Raw genomic sequence first — 19,966 nt, forward strand, 5'->3', positions numbered from 1 at the left:
CACCAAACCAGCACTGGTTCATGTACATAAATGTCATATGATGTAGGTGTACTTGGATTGTTATAAGCTGCATTGAATGTTACCACCTAGAAAGTAGAAAAGAAAAAATAGCAATGGTTCCTGAACAAATTATTATGATCCATACTTTCTAGATTCAGAGTAGTTGCAGGTAAAATTTGTCTGGTGCAGGTAATTTTCAATGTTACCTGCACCAGTGCAGGAATGCAGAAAAAAAGTATTTCGAGCCCTGATAAGAAAAGAACTGGGTCTAGAAAAAGATGGATTCTAGGCTACTCCCAATTCAGCATCGAATTTGGTTGGGGAGTAGTTGGGAGCAAAGTGGTGTGTTATTTGTTATTGTTATTGGGTGGGCCGACTACTCACTCTTTGCAGCCAGGGGCTGAATTGCGAGGAGCTTACAATAGGCGGGGCTAAATCGCAAGGGTCTGGAGCGAGCTGCCATTTGGCGCCACTCAGGTGACCTCAATACGACTGTCGCAAGTGTCTGGAGCGAGCTGCCATTCGGCGCCACTCAGGTGACCTCAATACCACAGTAATTGCCCCAAGGTGCGGCCAAGGTACTGTAGGTTTTGAACCGCTCACACCTCACCATCGCACATGTGGCGGGTTCTTTAACGTGCCCGGGGTATGACTCTCCCCAGACACGGGACCTCCATTTAACGTCCTATCCGAGGGACGATATTGATGTGCGAACGTCCTGAATGTGTGACCCAGGCTTTAGATCTAGAACAAAATCCCCCTTTTCAAATTGAAGGATGGAAGGATGGGAGCTCATTCTGTACCAATGCACGAAAATCCATCAGACCAAATCCTTGTGAAGTACTCACCAGTTCCCTGTTGTCTTCTATGGCAGACAGTTGAGCCTTCAGCTTCTGTGTTTCCTTCTCATAGGCTCCACTGGGCACACTCAGGTCATACATGTTCAGGGACCAGAAGGTGACATAAAACTGCGGGCTGAGGGAAGAACCAACAAAAGGACATAAATCAAATAGGCTAATGTATCTTTGAGTCAAAACTGCCCAATAAAATCTGGTCTCTGTAGACAGATGGTCATTACAGACAGGATTCTTGATGCCATGAAAGAGTGGTCACGACAGCAATGTAGTCTAAAGGTGACCGCTGGTATAGGTTTTACAGTAGTGATATACATACATGTACATGTAGGTAGAAAGTTTTTCAGTAAATTTTACAAGAAATGCAGCATCAATTTAAAACTCTGCAAACACAGGTTAATGAAAAGATGGTACACTAGTTACTGTAGGTATGATGACAGATCAAAATCACTCAACAACTCAATACATTGAGATGTCAACAGATCACTGCAAGTACAGGAAAAAAATGACATTTTAAAGAAATTTTGATCCAGTTCAGCTCACTGAAGAGCTATTTTCCACTGGTCATGACAGAGAAGACAAATGCTATGCTTAGCATTTACAGGTTTTTCATTACACCATGGATATTCCTTGAACTTTTTTTACAAATACAATGAACAGTGGACCATGACTTAATGTCCCATCCAACGTACAACATACTAAGAACTGCCGCCCTTTCCAGTAGCATGCATGTCAACAAAAGCTGGGAATCGAACACCAGACCTTAAAGGGGCATTCCACTCCAGAAGGGAGTCTTGTTTTCCAATAGATAATGTGTCCATGAATACATAATCAGCCGAATTTTGTGGAATTCATCTTGGGATGAATTACGCGATGTGTGTTTTGCAAAACAATAATGACACTCACTAAACCCATGCAGATCCTTCCCATGCATTCCCTCTATGCATAGACACTTTGTTTATAGTACATATTTTCGGAATAAATGAGGTACGCTAAGCAAACCGAGAAGGCAAATTGCTCATAAGATAGCAAAAAGTACAGGAACAAGACGATATTCCTTAGCGAACCTGAAATTAGTTTTGTAACCTTACCTAAAAGCTTTGCATTGTATTCAGCCATAGGATTAATTCAATTAGAGGGTACTTGGGGAGTTAAGTAGAAGACTGAATGTTTTTGAGGCACGTGGAGCAACTGGGTACTTAATCGTATAATGTGAAGTAGTATGCAGTTATTACTTCCTAAGATTAATATCTATCGGAAAATAACACTCCCGTGTGGAGTGGAATGCCCCTTTAAGACCCAGAAGCATGATCACTAACCACTGGACTACCCACACTAAACAAGGGAATGCAAAGATGGTACACTCCTCACCTGATGTCGTCCCACACCTTGGGCGGGTGGATGGCTCGTGCTGACTCAATGACGGGTGACGTCACCTCCGTCACTGCCTGTATGTAGCGCTGTGTCTTCTGCGAGCTGGACGTCTTACTGCCCTTGTCAGCCTTCTTTAGCTCATCATATCTTGTCTATGGTTAGAAAAAGACATTAGACTTCTAGAGTGAGTGAGTGATTAGAAAAATTGGTCTCTTTCTCTGACTTTTTTCTTCTTTTTCTCAACACACACACTCACTCTCTCTAACCCAAAACTCTCTGAGATGGTAGCACTCAATCCAAGGATCATGTACATGTATTTGCACAAGGAAGTATCAGAGAACAAAAGGATACTACAAGTCATTCAGTCACTTCAAGACAAGATTGTAAAATGTGAACTTCAGATGAAGAGCAGGGGGTCTCTCCCTAAAATTTTCTTTTCCTGAAACAGCCCGGCTGGGCCCTGGTTTGGAAATGTGACCCTAGCGCAAGTCAGAAACATCAAGATTTACCAAGCCTTGCCTATTTAACCCAACAGGAGAATTAGAGGTTACGAAGGCTACTCTGAGACATTCCCTAACCCCTACACAAATTATGCCCACTTGTAAAATTATCCTTTTTGCATTATATGTGTTTTGGTGTCTTTTACATCATATTTTTCGTTCCCAAAAGCTGCCCGGCTGGGCCCTTGTTAGTGGAAAAGTGACCTGGGCATTAGAGAGCTTCAGTGCACAGAAGTGGTTTCTTGTAGCCTTACACTATGAGCAAACTCCTTTATAAATAAAAAAAACTTTAAAAAGAACTGCTGACTCACATTGATGGAGTAAGCGTACATGGGCCTGGAGAGGAAGAAAGCAGCATCAGGTGGTGTGTGGTAGGTGGTGACCATGACGTCCAGGGGGGGTAGACTCTTGGTGTAGTCTTCTGTACTCAGCTGGGTGGCCAGGAAACCTCCAAACTGGACCAGCGTGTCCTGACACTGGGGGTGAGAAGATTGTGTTATTATTTGTCAATCGCGTACCCCAAATACAGGTGAAGTGCACTTCATTAGATGTTACAGATAGAAATATCTTTTTCAGTTAACTGTTCCATAGAAAGTATATTCCATTCCTCAGCTCAGTCCTCAGTTAGGGGTGTCCTCTAGGATGGGACAAAAAGCTGAAGGACTCATGTTTCAGGAAAGATCTGTATCTGTGTTTATATAGCCGGTATAACCGCCCTTCCAGGTAACACACCAGCTAACAGAAGGACCTTATAAGGATGTTAAAGTACCCATCACACTTATCTAAAAGAGTTGGTGGCTATCCAAAAATGAGTGGATCAAACCTTTCAGTCTAGAACTGGGTCGATGTCTTCAAAGGTGATAGTTACCTGTTCAGTCAATCCTTTCACAGATGTGGTAAATCTCAACAAAGCCAAAGATACTAAAACGGGAAGTCCGGCTGTAGTCCCGAGGTTGGCAACCTTCAGCAGTTACTCAAGCAACTGGATGTGATTTTGGAAACAGTCAGATGTTTCATCTCACTCTTTCATGGCAGGAACATGTTTCATAGTTAGGATAAATCTGTTCTTCAACTAAATCTCTGTGGCAAATCAATTATATCAATCCATAGCTAGGATATGAAAACTCTTTCCAACAAGATCTCTCCAGTGTCACTGACGAATGACACCGGATGGTTGTCTGAAACATCTGATCGTTTCCAAAATCGTTCCGATTGATTTTAGGCGTAAAAGGAATAACAGTGCAATACCTGGTCGTACAGGTTCCCCACCAGTTTGAGGTGCATCTCAGCCCCCTCCTTAAACACCACATGGTTCCTCTGCTGGGCCATCAGCATACTGAGGGGGAGGGCCAGCTCACTCTCCAACAGGGCATCCTTCAGCCGCTGGGACGACTTCTTAGTGTTCCTGATCTGACCGAAGTACGCACCCTGCAAGGTACAGTATCATTGGTGAATAGGTCGTTGAAAAAATTACACACATTGCCTTCATACTCTAATTTTAGGCCACACCAATTTAATTTGTTGCTTCTCGGAATATTTTTAGAAAAATATTGCGGCGGTCGGTCAAAAATAAATTTGCAAAAAGTCGGGGGTGAACATATAAGGCTTATACAAGACAAAAAAAACAAGGTAAGTAGTCAAGTTTGCAGCTTTTTATGGCATGATTTATCCAATGAATCTCTTCCTTTGATTTGATACCACTGTTCTGATCATGTGACTACAAAGAAGCTCTCTGATTGGTTTATCAGCAGTATGTGCCCCTGGAATGTTTTTTTTTTACAGGTCTGCAATAGCAAAACCTATATCATTTTGTTGGGACTAATTTGTTTTTTCCAAATCGAAAAAACATGGATTGGGAAATCCGAGAAGCAACAAATTAAATTGGTGTCGCCTAATGTAGCACTTGGTTTGGGATAACATTCCATACTGTGTTCCAGACAGGTCCACATTTTATGCCATTGCATAGGGTTCCAAGTTGTATTGCATGGGCTTTAACTAAATAATTCAAATGTGATTCACATGTGCTGGGTGAGCCACTGACAAAGATTCCAATACTGGAATTGATGTTGATAAATTTTGAGGGCAAAAAATCTTCTCTATTTTGCATTGAAATGTGTCAAGTTTTTTTCGCGTAGGTAAGGCATAAATAGAATACAACAGCAAACCTTTACTCTGCATTCTAAACATTTACAAAAAAATCACAGTCATTGTATGTTGTCTAAAACACAAGAGATCAAAAGCAAAGTTCTACTGCAGTACTGTATACAGTCGCTAGAAGGTCCATTATAAAACCAGACCTTTGTTTCCCGGCCCCCTAACCACCTACCAAATATCAAAAGAATCCATCCACAGCTTTTCAAGTTACGCTGCCTGAAAACAAACGTAGACCAAAACTACCGTAGACCAAAACTACGAAACTACCTACTAAGCACTGAAAACATAACTTAAGCACAGATAATAACAATGTCTTAATGTTTAGGCTAAGTCTTACCTCTGCTCTAAGGAGCTCTCCTCCAGACAGGGCCTCCAGTTGATCACTGGTGATCTCATCTGTGATCTCAATCCCTGACATCTTCTGTACCACCTCCTTCAGGATCAGCAGATCATAGCTACAAACAAAATAAGGTTTCAAATTCAGTAACTGTTATAGCATATACTGGGCTCAGAATGCTGTGCTCCAACGTTTTTACAGTGGGTGCTAGGGCTGGGTATCGGTACAGCGTACCGGTACAAAACCGGTTTTTCTTATTGGACCGGTCCAGAAAAACCGGACCTGAATAAATTAGGTGGACCGGATGTTGGACCGATTAGAAAATTAACGGATTATTGTATCAGGCATTCACACGTTTTGGCGCTTGCAGGTGGAAGAAGATAACAAGAGTGAAGTAGAATAGAGTTTATAGTAATTTCTACCACGTTTTACAGCCAATCGTACAGGTGCAGTAAGCGTTGAAGGATTTTAAAACGCCAGTGTAAGCCTAATACTCCACCAAATAGATCTCTTTGTAGTGAAATGGACCATTGGTATGAGTCATACTGCATCAGGTCCAGGTTCAGGTCCGGACCTGGACCTGATCCTTTGGACCTGAACCGGACCTGGACCTGAATTTTCTGTACCGGTACCCAGCCCTAGTGGGTGCACCCAGATATTTATGCAGGCTTACACAAAAAACATAGATTGAAGTACTATTGTACAGTACACTGATGTATACAGCATACACTTTACAAAATATTTAGATTTTAGAAAAAATATTACAACCTTTGTTGTATTGCTCGTTCAAAACTTTGAAGGCACCTGTAGAATTCAGATTCAAGCTCTGAAGAAACTGTCACAGCAGCTTGCTGACAGTTTACTTTAAAAAAAATCTTTATCTTGTATTGTGCACCCAACATTTTTTCTGTGCACCTATATAACTTTTTAGGTCAGGTGCAGCTATGTCTAAAAAAGAATTTCGTGTCCTGACATGGATACAGGGCTCTAGCCAGCGTCCGTTTTTCCGTCAATTGACGGAAATTTGTTGCGTGTGACGGAAAAATTTTAAAACCAATCCGTCAACCTTGACGGACAAAAATCTGGTTAAAGCTCCTTGGTGGAAGCTACAGGCGGCTTGGGGATGCCGTCCACGGCCGTAAAAGCCACACATTGTTTGTTTTGCTATTGTTACGATTTTTGACAAGTGTGTCGGTGCCCTTTCGCATATGATAATCTCATTAAAACCCATTTTTCAAGGTCTCAGTTCAGTCTCTCTAACTCCTGGAATTGTGTTTTCGCGACAATGGGAATTGGCTGACGGAAAAAAATTTCGTGCTGGCTAGAGCCCTGCATGGATACAAGCAGTTACTACCAGTAAGTAAAAAGTGCTTTGATAAATAGAGAGGGACTGACTTTGACATGTAAAAACATAACAAAACAGCTCTAAAATGGAAAGCCAAGTATAAACTGACCTTTTGCCAGCCTTGAGTTGGTTGGCGACATATTGCAGCAAGCCGGTCAGCTCGATGGGGTACTTCCTGAAGATGGCGCCACAGAAACTGGCCAGGCTCTGCAGCCACATGGAGATGGTGGTGTCGTCGTGCTTCATCCGCTCTTTCTCCGGATTGGCCAGCGCCTCGATGATGCAGTACGCCAGCACGTCGTACGACAGGGTGGTGAGGTACTTCAGGGAGTCCACCACAGGGTTGATCAGGTTCTCGTAACGTTGGATCTGGGACAGGATCTATCAATGGGAAGGGACATTCGAAAATAATTTCATCAGGTTGGTAGATCATAGGAGTTATGTTTTACAACCAGTTTTTCTCACCTGCTGACAAAAGCACCACCTACATCCGATTCGGCTAAATATAGAGAAACAGAACTCCAGTTTGAAGCTCTAAAGAAGATGTCTGACAGACATGGAAACGTCAGCAGGTGAGAAAAACAATTTGTGTAAAAGAAAACTGATATGTCCTGGGAAAGGACATTGTTGCTGTACTGAGAAACTAACTGTACATCTTGAAACGTTTGCAGCAGATTTATTGTTCAAGTACCACTTTATTTTTTGCTGTTTTCGTCGTAACCTCTCCATAGCAAAATTACGCCACAGCAAATGTGCCCTAATGTTGTGCATTCTGTAACATAGAGTTCTGTAACAAATGATCCACTGCTCACAGAGTCACCTATTCTATCTTCATATTATAACGTGACATCACAGAAGCACTGGATCCCTTATTCCTTGACAAAGACTGGAGTTAGTTGAAAATTTGGGCAAGTCCAATTTTTTTGTGTTAGGAGTTACACTTCAACTCCGATCCAGAATGACTTCTCCCAACGTATTATCTGACTGTACTACAAAATTGTCCAGACTGGAAACTCAAAACACAGCAAAATTTAACGCTATTTACAGTTGAGCCACAGGGACATCCTACCCTTGTAGACATAGACATACAATACCTGTGAACCATAAGAACTACTAACCAGAAAAAAAAAGAATCCTGACCAAAACTTACAATTTCAAACAGCACCCCAGGGTTAGCGTGGCTGAGCTTGCCGATGAGCCTGCCCATGGGTTTGATGTTCTCTTTGGTCAGACGTTTCATGATGTGTTTGGTCTTGTCCATGGTCTGGGCCTTGATCCTGATGAGCTGGGTGTGCAGGGCATAGGCCTGGTTCTTCCACTGGCCATACATACGGTATCTGGGAAGAGAGGTGGCAAGAGTTAACTTGGTATCTGAAGGTTCTGGGTTTGAATCCCAGCAGATTTTTCCCTTCGGAAAGGCACTTTCTACTCATTTGATTTGGTTCTTCCCCTGGCCATATATACGGTATCTGTAAACGACAGTGGCAAGAGTTGTTGAATCTAACGGTTCTGGGTTCAAATCCCAGCAGCTCCCTATATTGTACCCTAATTGGGAAAGGCACTTTTTACCCCTTTCCTCATTTGATTTGGCTCTTCCACTGCCCATACATACGGTATCTGCAAATACGAGTAGCAAGGTAGTTAGGCTCATTGAGTTTCATATCCCTAGTAGGCCCGAACATAACTGGTCAAACTGGTGTGAGTTTTGTACAGTAAGGACAAGCTGTGTAAAACCAGACTGTAAGGTTTGATCCACTTACAACAGGAAGGACCCCTACTCTTGTCTAAAATTAGTGTGGTTGATTCTCAAATGTGCTCAAGGAGTGGCTCTCCACAAATATGGGACCTCTGGCTTTACGGGCCATCTGAGAGAAAAGGGAACGTGATCTCCAAACAGTTCAGCTCACTGAAGAGCTAGTCTTCCACTGTTCCTGACAGAGAAGACAAACACTAACCACTGAACTATGCATGCCACTAAATGACATCCCTAACCAAAACTAGGTACTCATTTTTGCCAGACTCGAGTAAGGAAATAGGTGTTGAGTACCTAGGGTACAACATTGGGCACTATTACAGATACAAACATTCATACGAAATGGAAATACAACTTTCCCCCCATGCACCACTGACCTGTACTCGTAGGGGAATGTTTTGATGAGGCTCCAGAGCTCCTCGGACATGCAGCAGTTGGCGTCTAACATGGACATGGTGGGCAGCAGTACCTCGTCTGTGGCTGTCAGCAGGCCGTAGAACACTGCAGACAGCTCCTGCTTCTTACCTGGGTTCTCACTCCACTGTGGAGGGGGAGGAAACATGTTAGAACACTGCAGACAGCTCCTGCTTCTTACCTGGGTTCTCACTCCACTGTGGAGGGGGAGGAAACATGTTAGAACACTGCAGACAGCTCCTGCTTCTTACTTGGGTTCTCCCTCCACTGTGGAGGGGGAGGAAACATGTTAGAACACTGCAGACAGCTCCTGCTTCTTACCTGGGTTCTCACTCCACTGTGGAAGGGGAAGAAACATGTTAGGGTGCACCACTTAAATCTAAGTAATAACCTAATAGCAAAACTTAGTTACAAGCTATCAAATTCTTAAACAAGTACCATGACAGACATTTTTGTTATCTTTCCAATACTTAGATGTCAAGACTATGATGTATACTAGTATACTTTGATATCTTTACATACATAAACCTAAGAAAATAGTGCACCCACAGAAAATAATTGGGTGCACAGCTCCGATTTTGGGTGCACCTGGGTGCACATGCACCCAGTATTTGGAGCCCTGGATACAGTAACTTTAAATCCATTTGCAAGCACTCAGTTTCGTTATAGCACTATAGTGACATCCTGAATAGTGATTGTACTGGAAACCCTGGCACTTACAAGGACAGCCAGTCAGAAACTACCAACTAGCAACTGGGAAAGGGTGCTACAGACAGATAGAACAGTCGATTTTGGCAGTGCTGGCAAAATTATTTACCACTGATCTGACCATATTCGTAGGACTTCTTAGTAAATATGAGTTGAATGTTTAAATATCTGGTCTGTGTTCAATTTCTGCTTTGTTAGAATTCATGCCTCCAACACATCATGATACTGTACAATGTATAATACACACAAATTTAGATGGTGAAAGAGCCTAGACAAGGGGGTAGGCGGGGAGAGAGGCGGGGAGAGAATAGAACAAAATCTCGTAAAGAAAACCGTAAACATTTCTGCATCTACAGTACATTTATGTATCTTACAACCAACACAGATTGAATTTCAATATTAAAAAATGTCAAAATTCCATCTGTGTTGGTTCTAAGATTCATAGTACCATGTAGCCATTGAAGATGTATAATAGAGGTAGATGAACGTACAGAATGTAAGAATGTAACAAAAAGTCATGTAAAAGTGAGCTGAAAACACCCACTTCCTTCATGAAGGCCTTGCCGATCCTGATGACCTTGGCCATGAGGACGGTGTCGCAGGCCAGGTGTGGCCCCAGGTGCTGCAGCATGATGAACACCTGCTGCGGCAGGTCCGAGTACTGGTGCACCTGTGGGGGGGCCTGGTCATTGTCCAGTCTGGGGATGGGGCGACCCTTAGCACCTTTGGGCACGCCAACCCTGGAAACAAAACAAAAAGACACAGACTCAAATAACAGCTATTTTCCATGTTTCTGCAATGACAGTTATTCATATCTACAGAATTGACTTCTGAATTAAAAGTTTGCAGGAGATTCCAACCAATCCAAGTATTTTGAGTCTTTTTAAATTCAAATCGTTCAGAACTGTAAATCTTGAAATGTTTGCATTTTTTTTCGAAATGACCTCCCCCTGCAAAATTACAACACTTGAAACATGCATTTCAATTGTTTTACAACTGTACTACAAAATTCTTTAAAAACATCCTTTCCCCTTAAACTACAACATTTAGCACAAATTAAAATAAGCGAGGCAAACCATACTTTCAATTCTCCAAGTATCCTATTACACCAATACCACTTATCATATTGCCAGTCTGCAATATTCACATAACTGTCGATGAACACCAACACAAATAAACACTGGCTACAATACCTTTATTTTTCACATAGGTAAGGCAGGAGTTTCTCAGTAATGAGGCCTTGCTCAAGTCAAAAGATAGACGATACCTTCTGTACAGTGGCTCAATGGTGGAGTGGATCAAGGCACAGAGGGCAGCAGCAATGGAGCGTTGTTCTACAGCCACATGGTGGGGCAGTCTGTCCATGATCCGCTGGGCGTGGGACCAGTCACCTATCCTCAGTAGTGCCTCACACAGGCCAAACTTCTGGTTATCTCCCTGAAGTAAACAAAAACAAGTCCTCCCTGTAAATTAGTAGCCTCTTCTATTGACCCAATGACCTGGAATGTCTGTCAGCTGTCTGAGCCAAGGTTGATAAATCAACTCTTGTCACTCTGACCTTTTGGCCTTCACTTCCTACTACACAGTGGGGTTATGCGCATACATATATAGTGTGTTGAAATATGGAGACAAACAGACATACAGACACATTGAAAACGAGACCTCCATTTACACGGAAGTAATAACACAAAAACTGGGGAAAACTGGAGAATAGAATGCAAACCAAGGAGATGAAATGCTTTCGGAAGATTCTAGGGATAACATACAGAGACAGCGTCTCAAATGCTGAAGTACTGAATAGAGTCATGCAAAACATTGGTCTGCACGAAGACGTCCTAACCACAGTAAAAAATAGAAAGCCAAAGTGGTACGGGCATGTAGCCAAAACTATCATGCAAGGAACTGTATAGTGAAGAAGAAAGAGATGAAAGCCACGGAAAAGATGGGAGGACGATATCAGAGAATGGACAGGCATGACACCAACACCAACTGTGACCACTTCTCCTTACCTGGTCATTCTTGCTGTCCTTGTCCTCTTCCTTCTCCTCATCTTTCTTGTCTGACAGGATGACCATGGACATCTTCCTGGCCTGCTGCCGCGCCTCCAGACCCTCACGCTTGTGTCTCTCATTGATGTCATTGTCTGAGGGGAGCAACTGCAACACACAAGAGCATTTACTGTAAATGCATTTAACTTCACGGGGATTTAATTTTGCAGTGGCGGAAAAAAGGACTTCTCGCAGTGGTTTTAAGTTCGCAGTAGCACCATGCACTCTAGTCTCTTACTGCCATGGAAAAATGTTCGCCGTGGTTTTAACTAATTTAAGTTTGTGGTGAAGCGGCCACCGCGAACATTAAACCACCGCGAAAGTTTCTGCATTTACAGTACAGTAGAAGCCAGTTAATGGCACAACTGATTAACGCACACTTCTGTTAACTGCACGGAATCCCAAAATCCTAAATCGGTGCGGTCCAGCTAGATAGCTTCGCATTATTGCACCATCCGGATAATTGCACAAACTTCACTGGCAAATAGGCCGTGCAGCACTACAGACTGATCAATCTCAAGCTGTTTTTTTTTTCTCATTCTGCTTTGTTAAGGCTGTGGAATAAAGTCTTGAAGTAGCCTCGGAATGAATGAGTCAGTAAAAGTAGCACTTACATGTGCGTAGAGCGCCTCTAACTCCACCAGCTGGTACTGCAGGAGGAGTGCTGCCACCTTGTACAGTGAGGAAGGTGTCTTCTCTCCAGTTTCATCCTGGGGGAGAAAAGAGAGAAAATAGCTCATGAAGAGTGAACATTTTTCATAAATCAACTCACATCAACAGGATGTCATCCTTAGCCAATGTCACATAGCAGGAGAATTGATCTGCCAAGGAGTCTGTAAGCTCTGAATGACAATTTTGGCCATTCAATGACAATGTTTTCCTCGATAGGGAAAACATATTGTTTTGCTGGTGTTTTCTTCTTTCTTCTTCTTCTGTCGGGAACCAATCAGAGCTTAGAACTGCAGTTAGCCAATCAGAGCTTAGAACTGCAGTGAACCAAACAGAGCTTAGAACTGCTGTGAGCCAATCAGAGCTTAGAGCTGCAGTGAACCAATCAGAGCTTAGAACTGCAGTGAACCAAACAGAGCTTAGAACTGCTGTGAACCAATCAGAGCTTAGAACTGCAGTGAACCAAACAGAGCTTAGAACTGCTGTGAACCAATCAGCATTTAGAACTGCAGTGAACAATCAGAGTTTAGAACTGCCGTGAACCAATCAGAGCTTAGAACTGCAGTAAACCAATCAAAGCTGACCTCAGCACATTAGCTGTACAGCAAATCATGATAGCAAAACCTGTATTTTACTTGGACACTTTATTTTTCCTATAGTGTATTGTATAGTATTGTTTTTGAGTAGATTGACAAAAGGCTACAGGGAAAACATTCTGCATTTTTGCCAAAATGTTGCCTTTCTATTTAAGAAATGTATCTTTTAATACCAGCGTTTACCTGGTAGAACTGGAACTTGAAGCCCAGCACATGGCACAGTGTGGAGGCCTCCGTCATGTAGGACTTGAGGAGGGAGATGTAGAAGTCGTGCAGGTGGGGACGGCACTCAAACGCTTCCAGGATGATGTCAAGGACACGGTTAGGGTCAAGGTTGAAGCAGCCTAGCAAAGACGGAAGACAAAAACAACAAACTGTAAATTTTGGAACGTCTGGGATAGTTTATTTCTATGGTTTTCCCAACGCCCATTCTATGAGGAATATTACAGGACTACAGAATTGTTTCAACCGTGAACTTTAAACACAGTGAAAACCTCATTTCCCATTTCACTGCAAAATTATGGCCAACATACATGGCCAAAAGTTACGGCAATGTCATACTTTGGGGACATTGGGGAAATTCATACATCTGTAGACTTGTTTAAAGAGGTTCATACCACTAGCACAGTAACATGGTTTCAGTAGCGAGGTTCTTGCAAGCACAGTTGAGCAGAGGGGGCCCCCCCTATGATGTGATTTGTATCCCTTACAGTGTTACACTTTGATTTGATCTGTGCTGTGTTACAACCAGAATAAGGGGCTTTTCTGTTCTTTTGGTACAAAGGTATTAAATGTTGGCTTTATGTCATAAAATCTGGCTCTCAAAATGCAAGAAATAATATTTGTAAAGGTTTTAAATTCTAAACTTTTATGGGGGGACGATGCCTACAGACCCCCGGACAATGCGAATGTCTGTACTGTTTACCATGTGGCTAAGAGGCCCCTACGCTGTAAAAAAATACTGAGAGAACCCTCCAGTATTTACCAGTTTCAACATTTCATCAGTCTACAGCAGATCGTACTAATACACATCACAACATTAATGTCCATACCTATAAGAGACTTGATGTTCTCTAGGACAGTATTGCTGGTGTTGGTGCCTGACACGTCCTGTCCCAGCTCAGTAACAAGTTTGGCGTATCCCTCATTCTCCTCCCGTAGCAAGTTGAACTTCTGCTGTTTGTAGCTGCAGAAAGAACAGAAGTTTCACTGTTAATCACCTCCTGAAGAAGGTATTGTGGTTGGTCATGTCCTTACATTTGTGTCTATAACTCAAAGCCCCTTTGCTGCATTCCAGTGTAGTTTGGTGGCATGTCATCTGTTAGTATGTGCACAGTTTTTTTTTAAATGTAGTTTTAACAGGCAATGTAATATTTTTTAATAACACCCCCATGTGAAGGTATAGAACAGTCCAAGGATGTTGTCGGTAAGCATTTGTGCCATCAGCCTAGCCAGCGTCCTTCAAGCAGACGTCGTTCTTGGCGTAGCTGGACCTCCAAGCAGATGTTAGCCAGGCCTTATTTTGTTGCTTTGATTAATAGAATAGATTATTCTTACCACAAAAGTTGAAAATTCACATTCAAAACAGGGTTCTAGCCAGGATTTTATTTTAGCGTAGTGGGAATGGCATGGTAGCAAAGCGACTAATCAGGAGATTGGTGTGGAAGGGGGGGTCTTGGTCCTTCCACAGTGAGATTTGAAGATGTAGAGTTAAAAGTTAGGATTTTGGGGTCAGTTTTGAGTGGCATATCATCATTTTTCATTGTTCAGACATTTATTAGTCATTGTTGAACAAGCAGATGACAGCAAAGCACCACTACACTAGTTAAAAATTAGCGTAGTGGCCCTTATTTTAGCGTAGGGGTAACAAATTTTAGCGTAGTGGCCCACTACGCTAAAATGCACTAGCTAGAACCCTGCAAAAAGTCTTCCTGATTCCTTGTATCAAGAATTTTTTGTAATTAACAAAATTAAGATTAAAACAAAAGTTACATTGTAAATACATGTATTTCAGGCTATTTCCTGCAATTTTTCACAACTCCACTACCAAGCTGCTATACTTAAATCCATTCAACAGATACTTACAAAAGTTTGGTCTTTGTCTTGACGTATTTGACGTTGAACACCTTGACTTGAGTAATGAGGGATACTGCCTCCAGGGAATCCACTTCAAGCCTCTCCTTCATCACATGTTCAGGCACAACACTTGGCTGCAAAAGACAACAATATTGACCCTTTCAAGGTCTCATAACACAGTATTTATCCGCGACCCCCGTCCCCAAAAGTAGTTCGTTTGAAAATAGTGCCCCGCAGTACTTGCAAAGGCCGTAGTTATTCTTGCGTGTACAACAGCGAGGTGGAATCTGTGGTGAATGGTAGAGGAATACATCGGTATTGATACTGTATAAGTTGGATCACGTTGCTTCTTCGGCCAGCGTGGATTTGCGCCTTGATACTGTTACCGGCACTTCCTGTTCGTCTCCTGCAGTTCCATGACCTCCGCTGGGGGTCAAATCAAAGTGTCTTTTATAGAAAAACGAGCCGGCAAATCTATGCTCATTTTCAGATATTTTGTAGGTTGTACCCTCAACTTCAACATACTAAATTCTTGTAAATTGTATCTGCACTTTACTATAGGTTTTGAGTCGTCGAACCACCTCACTTTGGGGTCCTTAACCATGTAAATCCCCATAGGCGAAAAACTGTGTTCTGAGACCTTCAACACATGTTCAGGCACAACACTTGGCTGCAAAAGACAACAATAATAGCTCTTACAAGTTACAACAGAATATTCAGGCACTGCTCCTCTGAAACATCATCTGAAAAGTTAAACAACACTTGACTTCTAAATGTACGACTAGCAGGAAAATCAGGAGAGCTAAAGAAGAAATCTTGTGAACGTACCATGCAGGCTGACACCAGTGATATGAAGCGTTCTCTCTGTGCCTTGTCTTCTTGGCAGATGGTGTCCATATCTGAAAGTAGTTAGTACAATTGTTTATAAAAATGTTTCACACATAAACATTAAATTACTATCAAAATATTAAAAACATTACAAAGGCAACCCAAAAAAGAACAACTGGTTAGAAATATGTTTTGTTGTCATAAGAATGTTGGTTACTTATTTCCAGAAAAAATCATGACGACCCCCCAACCCCATCTTCAAAATTGTCCTTGCAGTTCAAAAAGGCTGCTAGGGGGCCAAAGCTACATCACTTACTCTCTGCCTCAAGAGCTATCTACTACACAAAAATCCCCACCATCGCATGTCCAGAACAAGAGATACAAAAAGTAGAATTTCTGCTGCAGTACCAAAGAAAGCCGCTAGGGAGGTGTATTAAAAATTATGAAGATCTACCCATATATCAAATAATATCAAGACAATTTATCTAGGCCTTCTTGAGTTATCATATTGAATCAGACACACTCAGTGCTCAAAATACACACTTGCACACAAACGCAACCATGTTTTGCTTGGCGCAACTTAATTTCAAACCCAGGTAGCACAGTGTGCATTTGGAACACAGATTTTCCCCCACCAACGTGCATAAGCTTTTGTATTTATTTCTTGATAAGATAGAACATAAGTAGCTACATGTAACTAGAAGAAAAAATAACATCAAGTCGCTGATTTGAAGAAAGTAATAACTTGGAGGTGGGGCAACCTGAAATGTTGATGGCACAACCTGGCTTTTGACTCAGGTTGCCACTGGCTGAAAACAGTATTTCGAGCACTACACATACAAAAACATAACCACCTTGGAAAAAAAAATCCAACAGACAGATTACACATGTACACAGCACAGAAGACAACAGAGCTACTGAATATATAGATGTAATTTGGCACAGTGCAGCCAGACAGGATTGCAAACAGACCTATCTGCTGATTGAAACTGCAGCAGACACATGAAAACAACACACTGTCTTCTATCAAGGATTTTTTACAGTGCGGAGTTAGTTTTAGAGAATTTTACGTTAAAATGGGGTATTCGGAGGATTCTTGAGGGTAAAATTACCGCTATACAAATCACGGTTGAAGCTTAATACTGTGGCCACATGGGACCTAGTGGCATCCCTGGTCAATGAGAGTTTAAAGCCAAAAGTGCATTGTTCTGTCTGTTTGTTTTTTTTCCAACTGACGGTTTGTAGATGGGACTAGTTTTCCATTACAGTATGTGACTACAGACAGTACAGTACTACGGTAAATGCATTTAAGTTCACTGGATGGCTCTACTGTGAAATCAAAACCAACGTGACCATTCCGTTTTCCCGCTACAGCGAAAATTGAATCCCACAAACTTAAACGCATTTATTGCATATTGAAAAAAAAGTGCATCCCATAGCTTGCATATAGCATGATCTGCATAGAGAACGACACTCTCTATAGAATAAGAAATGACATTACACGAACAACACTACCCAGACACAAAATGTCAGAAATCAGAACAGACAACCTACCTACGAGAGACAGGATATCGGCCATGATTGACGACAGGTCTCTCTTAACATCCTGCAAAATAATGTCAAGTCATAACATTGGTCAGCAACAGTTTCAACTTTGAATTAGTACCACCTTTTCCTTATTCTTCAACATGAGGACATATTGATTGTACAAAAAGGTGCATAGATCATGGAGAATCTACACAAACAAATCACAAAATATGGTATACCGAACAAAAGATTCTTTGTTTTGACCTTTCACATCTTCTTCTTTGTTTGACTTTGGAATTTATCCGAACATTCGAACAATCTATGAATTTAGTATCCATTCTCACTGAGATTTTTGTTTAATTCACAACATATTTGCTTATATAATATATTTTACAGCAGACAAAAATAAATGTCATCCATTCAATCATATCGACATGGTCACCATCACCATCTTAGCGGGCTATAGGCAAACTGCTACATGTACAATATGTGTGCCTGGAAATGTTTAATTTCATTACTGAATAGAGTGCTACAACAGTAGGTAAAGGTAAAGAGTGCTAAAACACAAATAACAGATCTAAAAAAATGTTTTTGGTGATACTTTTTAATAACTTAGATCTGAGTGTAAAAACCTCGACACCCGAAAACAACTTGCAAAATCTGTTAGCCTAATACTTTTGTAAAAGAATTCTTCTAATATTCACAAGTCTAGACCTTATAATAGTGGTAAACCTCCCAAGATTTTTGAGCATTTTTGGCATGTAAACTGTCATATACATAAAGTACATCCTGTTGAGAGTATGGTAGAATATGAATAATACACATAATAAGTTACATCCTGTTCACAGTAGAGTAGAATATTGTAGATTCTTTGACCAGGAAGGAATTCTGGTTTCCAAATTGGACCACTCTTGAAATTCCTGCCATTTCTGGTCTGTGTGGGTATTCCAGAACCCTATATAGTCATACATAACTAAATGCCTTTCCATACGCTACTTCAATCTTGAATTGAATGTGTTCATATTTTGTGCCAACAGTACTTCTTCATTCTTAGCAATAGGTTATTGTATAGTATAGTATAGTATATGTAAGGTCAAGTTTGGACAAGAACCCAGAACTCCATTCATATGCTACCGATTTTGTGCTCTATAGAAATGCACTTTACACACGACTTTCTTGACTTTGATCACTAAGGTGCAAATAAGTGCCTAGCTTCAGTTAGGGACGTCCCTTGGACAGACGTTAAATGGAGGTCCAACATTTGAGGACATATTATGAATGTGTACCAAAATTCAAATTATTGTGATCATTGCTTTGCAGGCGACACCGAGTAACGGTAGGTAAGAGAGAAGGACAAAAAAACATGGACAATTGAGCTGTGGCCAGAGGTCTTTTACTTTAGATACGAAGGGAATCATTATCAAACATTTTGACAATGTCTTTAGAGAATTTAAAGTATGGGGAACTCAACCCACACATGTCTGATCACAGTTCACCCTTGTTTTTCTCACCATTTAGCTACCGATTTTCAAGAAGACATGGCATGGAAAGTAATGACTGCAATGATTTAAAATTTTGAGGATATTGATAAAAGACTTCATACTACAAAGTTCTGCCTTGAAATTTGAGTTGTGATTATCATTTCTGGGTGAGGCCGAGGACTTATTGATCACCCCTCGTACATGTATGCTCAAAAGGTGACAATCAACAGTTATGTCAATCCTTCCACAAGTGTGGCAAATCTCAATTCTTTTTAAGATAAAGTTTATACAGTCATTCTTACCCCCAGTTCCATCAGCACCTTGACAGCACTGTCATGTCTGACGTTCCCCTTCACTACCTGTAGGCACAGCTCGTACAGCGCTCTCCTGAAGTCTGGGGAAAACAAACATCCAAAACATCAGATATCAAACATTCAAAGTACATACAGTATCACATCTTAGTGGCACTAAGGTGGCCGATGTTATGCCCTTAGAAAAGGCACTTTACATCACTTTCCTCAATGGACTCGTGTAAAGGAGTACCTACTACTAGACTAGCTTCTGCTAGGGACATCCCTCGGATAGTACATTATGTAGAAGTCCCGTGTTTGAGGAGAGTCACACTTCAAGCACGTCAAAGAAAAAAGTAGGGGTCTTTCCCGATGGAAATAATCAAATGTCTACAAGCATGATATACAGCTTGTCTTGTTCAGTAAAAACCTGGTGTTATAATTATATGCCATGAGGTGGTATACATGGTATGCAATACAAACCTAGCATATCTATATATGTCAAACATGGCCATTGTGACCACTTTTTTAAAGTCCTTAAGTTAATTCTTCCCATTGACACAAACATTAAAAATCCTGTCTATATTGACCACTTGTCCACATTGACTACATTTTATCAGTATCTGGAGTCCGAGTGGTCTTCTTGGGCAAGTTTGACTACACATACATACATGTACTTCTTCTTTACATATCTCAAATTGGGAAGAAGACACAAACAGAACTGGGACAATGTTGTAAACATGCATTTACATGATGTGGACAGAAATTGGTCTACAGAGAAATGGTCACAATATATGCATTAGAAGTCTTGCTTACGGCCAAATATGTTTGAAATGGAACAGTCAGTAGATGAATTTGTTTCTTTCCACTGTGTATGTGGAGAAATACATGTGGTGAGAATAATGTAGGGACTGAAAACAGAATTCACAAATTCTCAAAAAAAGTTGGAAGTTTTCTCAATATTCAACTGGTAGTGGTAGGTTAACAAAAACATCATCTTTGAGATGGAATT

At 41.3% G+C, this 19,966-nt stretch overlaps 1 protein-coding gene across 1 annotated transcript in view; it reads right to left on the reverse strand.

Annotated features, from left to right (window-relative positions):
• The window catches only part of LOC118418866 (THO complex subunit 2-like), a 38,418-nt gene that overhangs the window by 16,359 nt on the left and 2,093 nt on the right, over window positions 1-19,966 (reverse strand). Inside the window, exons 3-20 of the mRNA XM_035824962.1 lie at window positions 18,967-19,058; window positions 17,211-17,262; window positions 15,657-15,727; window positions 14,838-14,962; window positions 13,805-13,938; window positions 12,936-13,096; window positions 12,102-12,197; window positions 11,449-11,595; window positions 10,707-10,876; window positions 9,984-10,179; window positions 8,695-8,858; window positions 7,715-7,901; window positions 6,674-6,945; window positions 5,220-5,337; window positions 3,977-4,156; window positions 3,040-3,204; window positions 2,226-2,380; window positions 849-975 (exon numbers count right to left, since the gene is read on the reverse strand). Of these exons, the coding sequence (XP_035680855.1) occupies window positions 849-975; window positions 2,226-2,380; window positions 3,040-3,204; window positions 3,977-4,156; window positions 5,220-5,337; window positions 6,674-6,945; window positions 7,715-7,901; window positions 8,695-8,858; window positions 9,984-10,179; window positions 10,707-10,876; window positions 11,449-11,595; window positions 12,102-12,197; window positions 12,936-13,096; window positions 13,805-13,938; window positions 14,838-14,962; window positions 15,657-15,727; window positions 17,211-17,262; window positions 18,967-19,058 (2,612 nt within the window). The remainder of the gene's footprint in view (window positions 1-848; window positions 976-2,225; window positions 2,381-3,039; window positions 3,205-3,976; window positions 4,157-5,219; window positions 5,338-6,673; window positions 6,946-7,714; window positions 7,902-8,694; window positions 8,859-9,983; window positions 10,180-10,706; window positions 10,877-11,448; window positions 11,596-12,101; window positions 12,198-12,935; window positions 13,097-13,804; window positions 13,939-14,837; window positions 14,963-15,656; window positions 15,728-17,210; window positions 17,263-18,966; window positions 19,059-19,966) is intronic.

The sequence above is a fragment of the Branchiostoma floridae genome, chromosome 7 (assembly GCF_000003815.2).
Source record: "Branchiostoma floridae strain S238N-H82 chromosome 7, Bfl_VNyyK, whole genome shotgun sequence".
Classification (NCBI taxonomy): Eukaryota; Metazoa; Chordata; class Leptocardii; order Amphioxiformes; family Branchiostomatidae; genus Branchiostoma; species Branchiostoma floridae.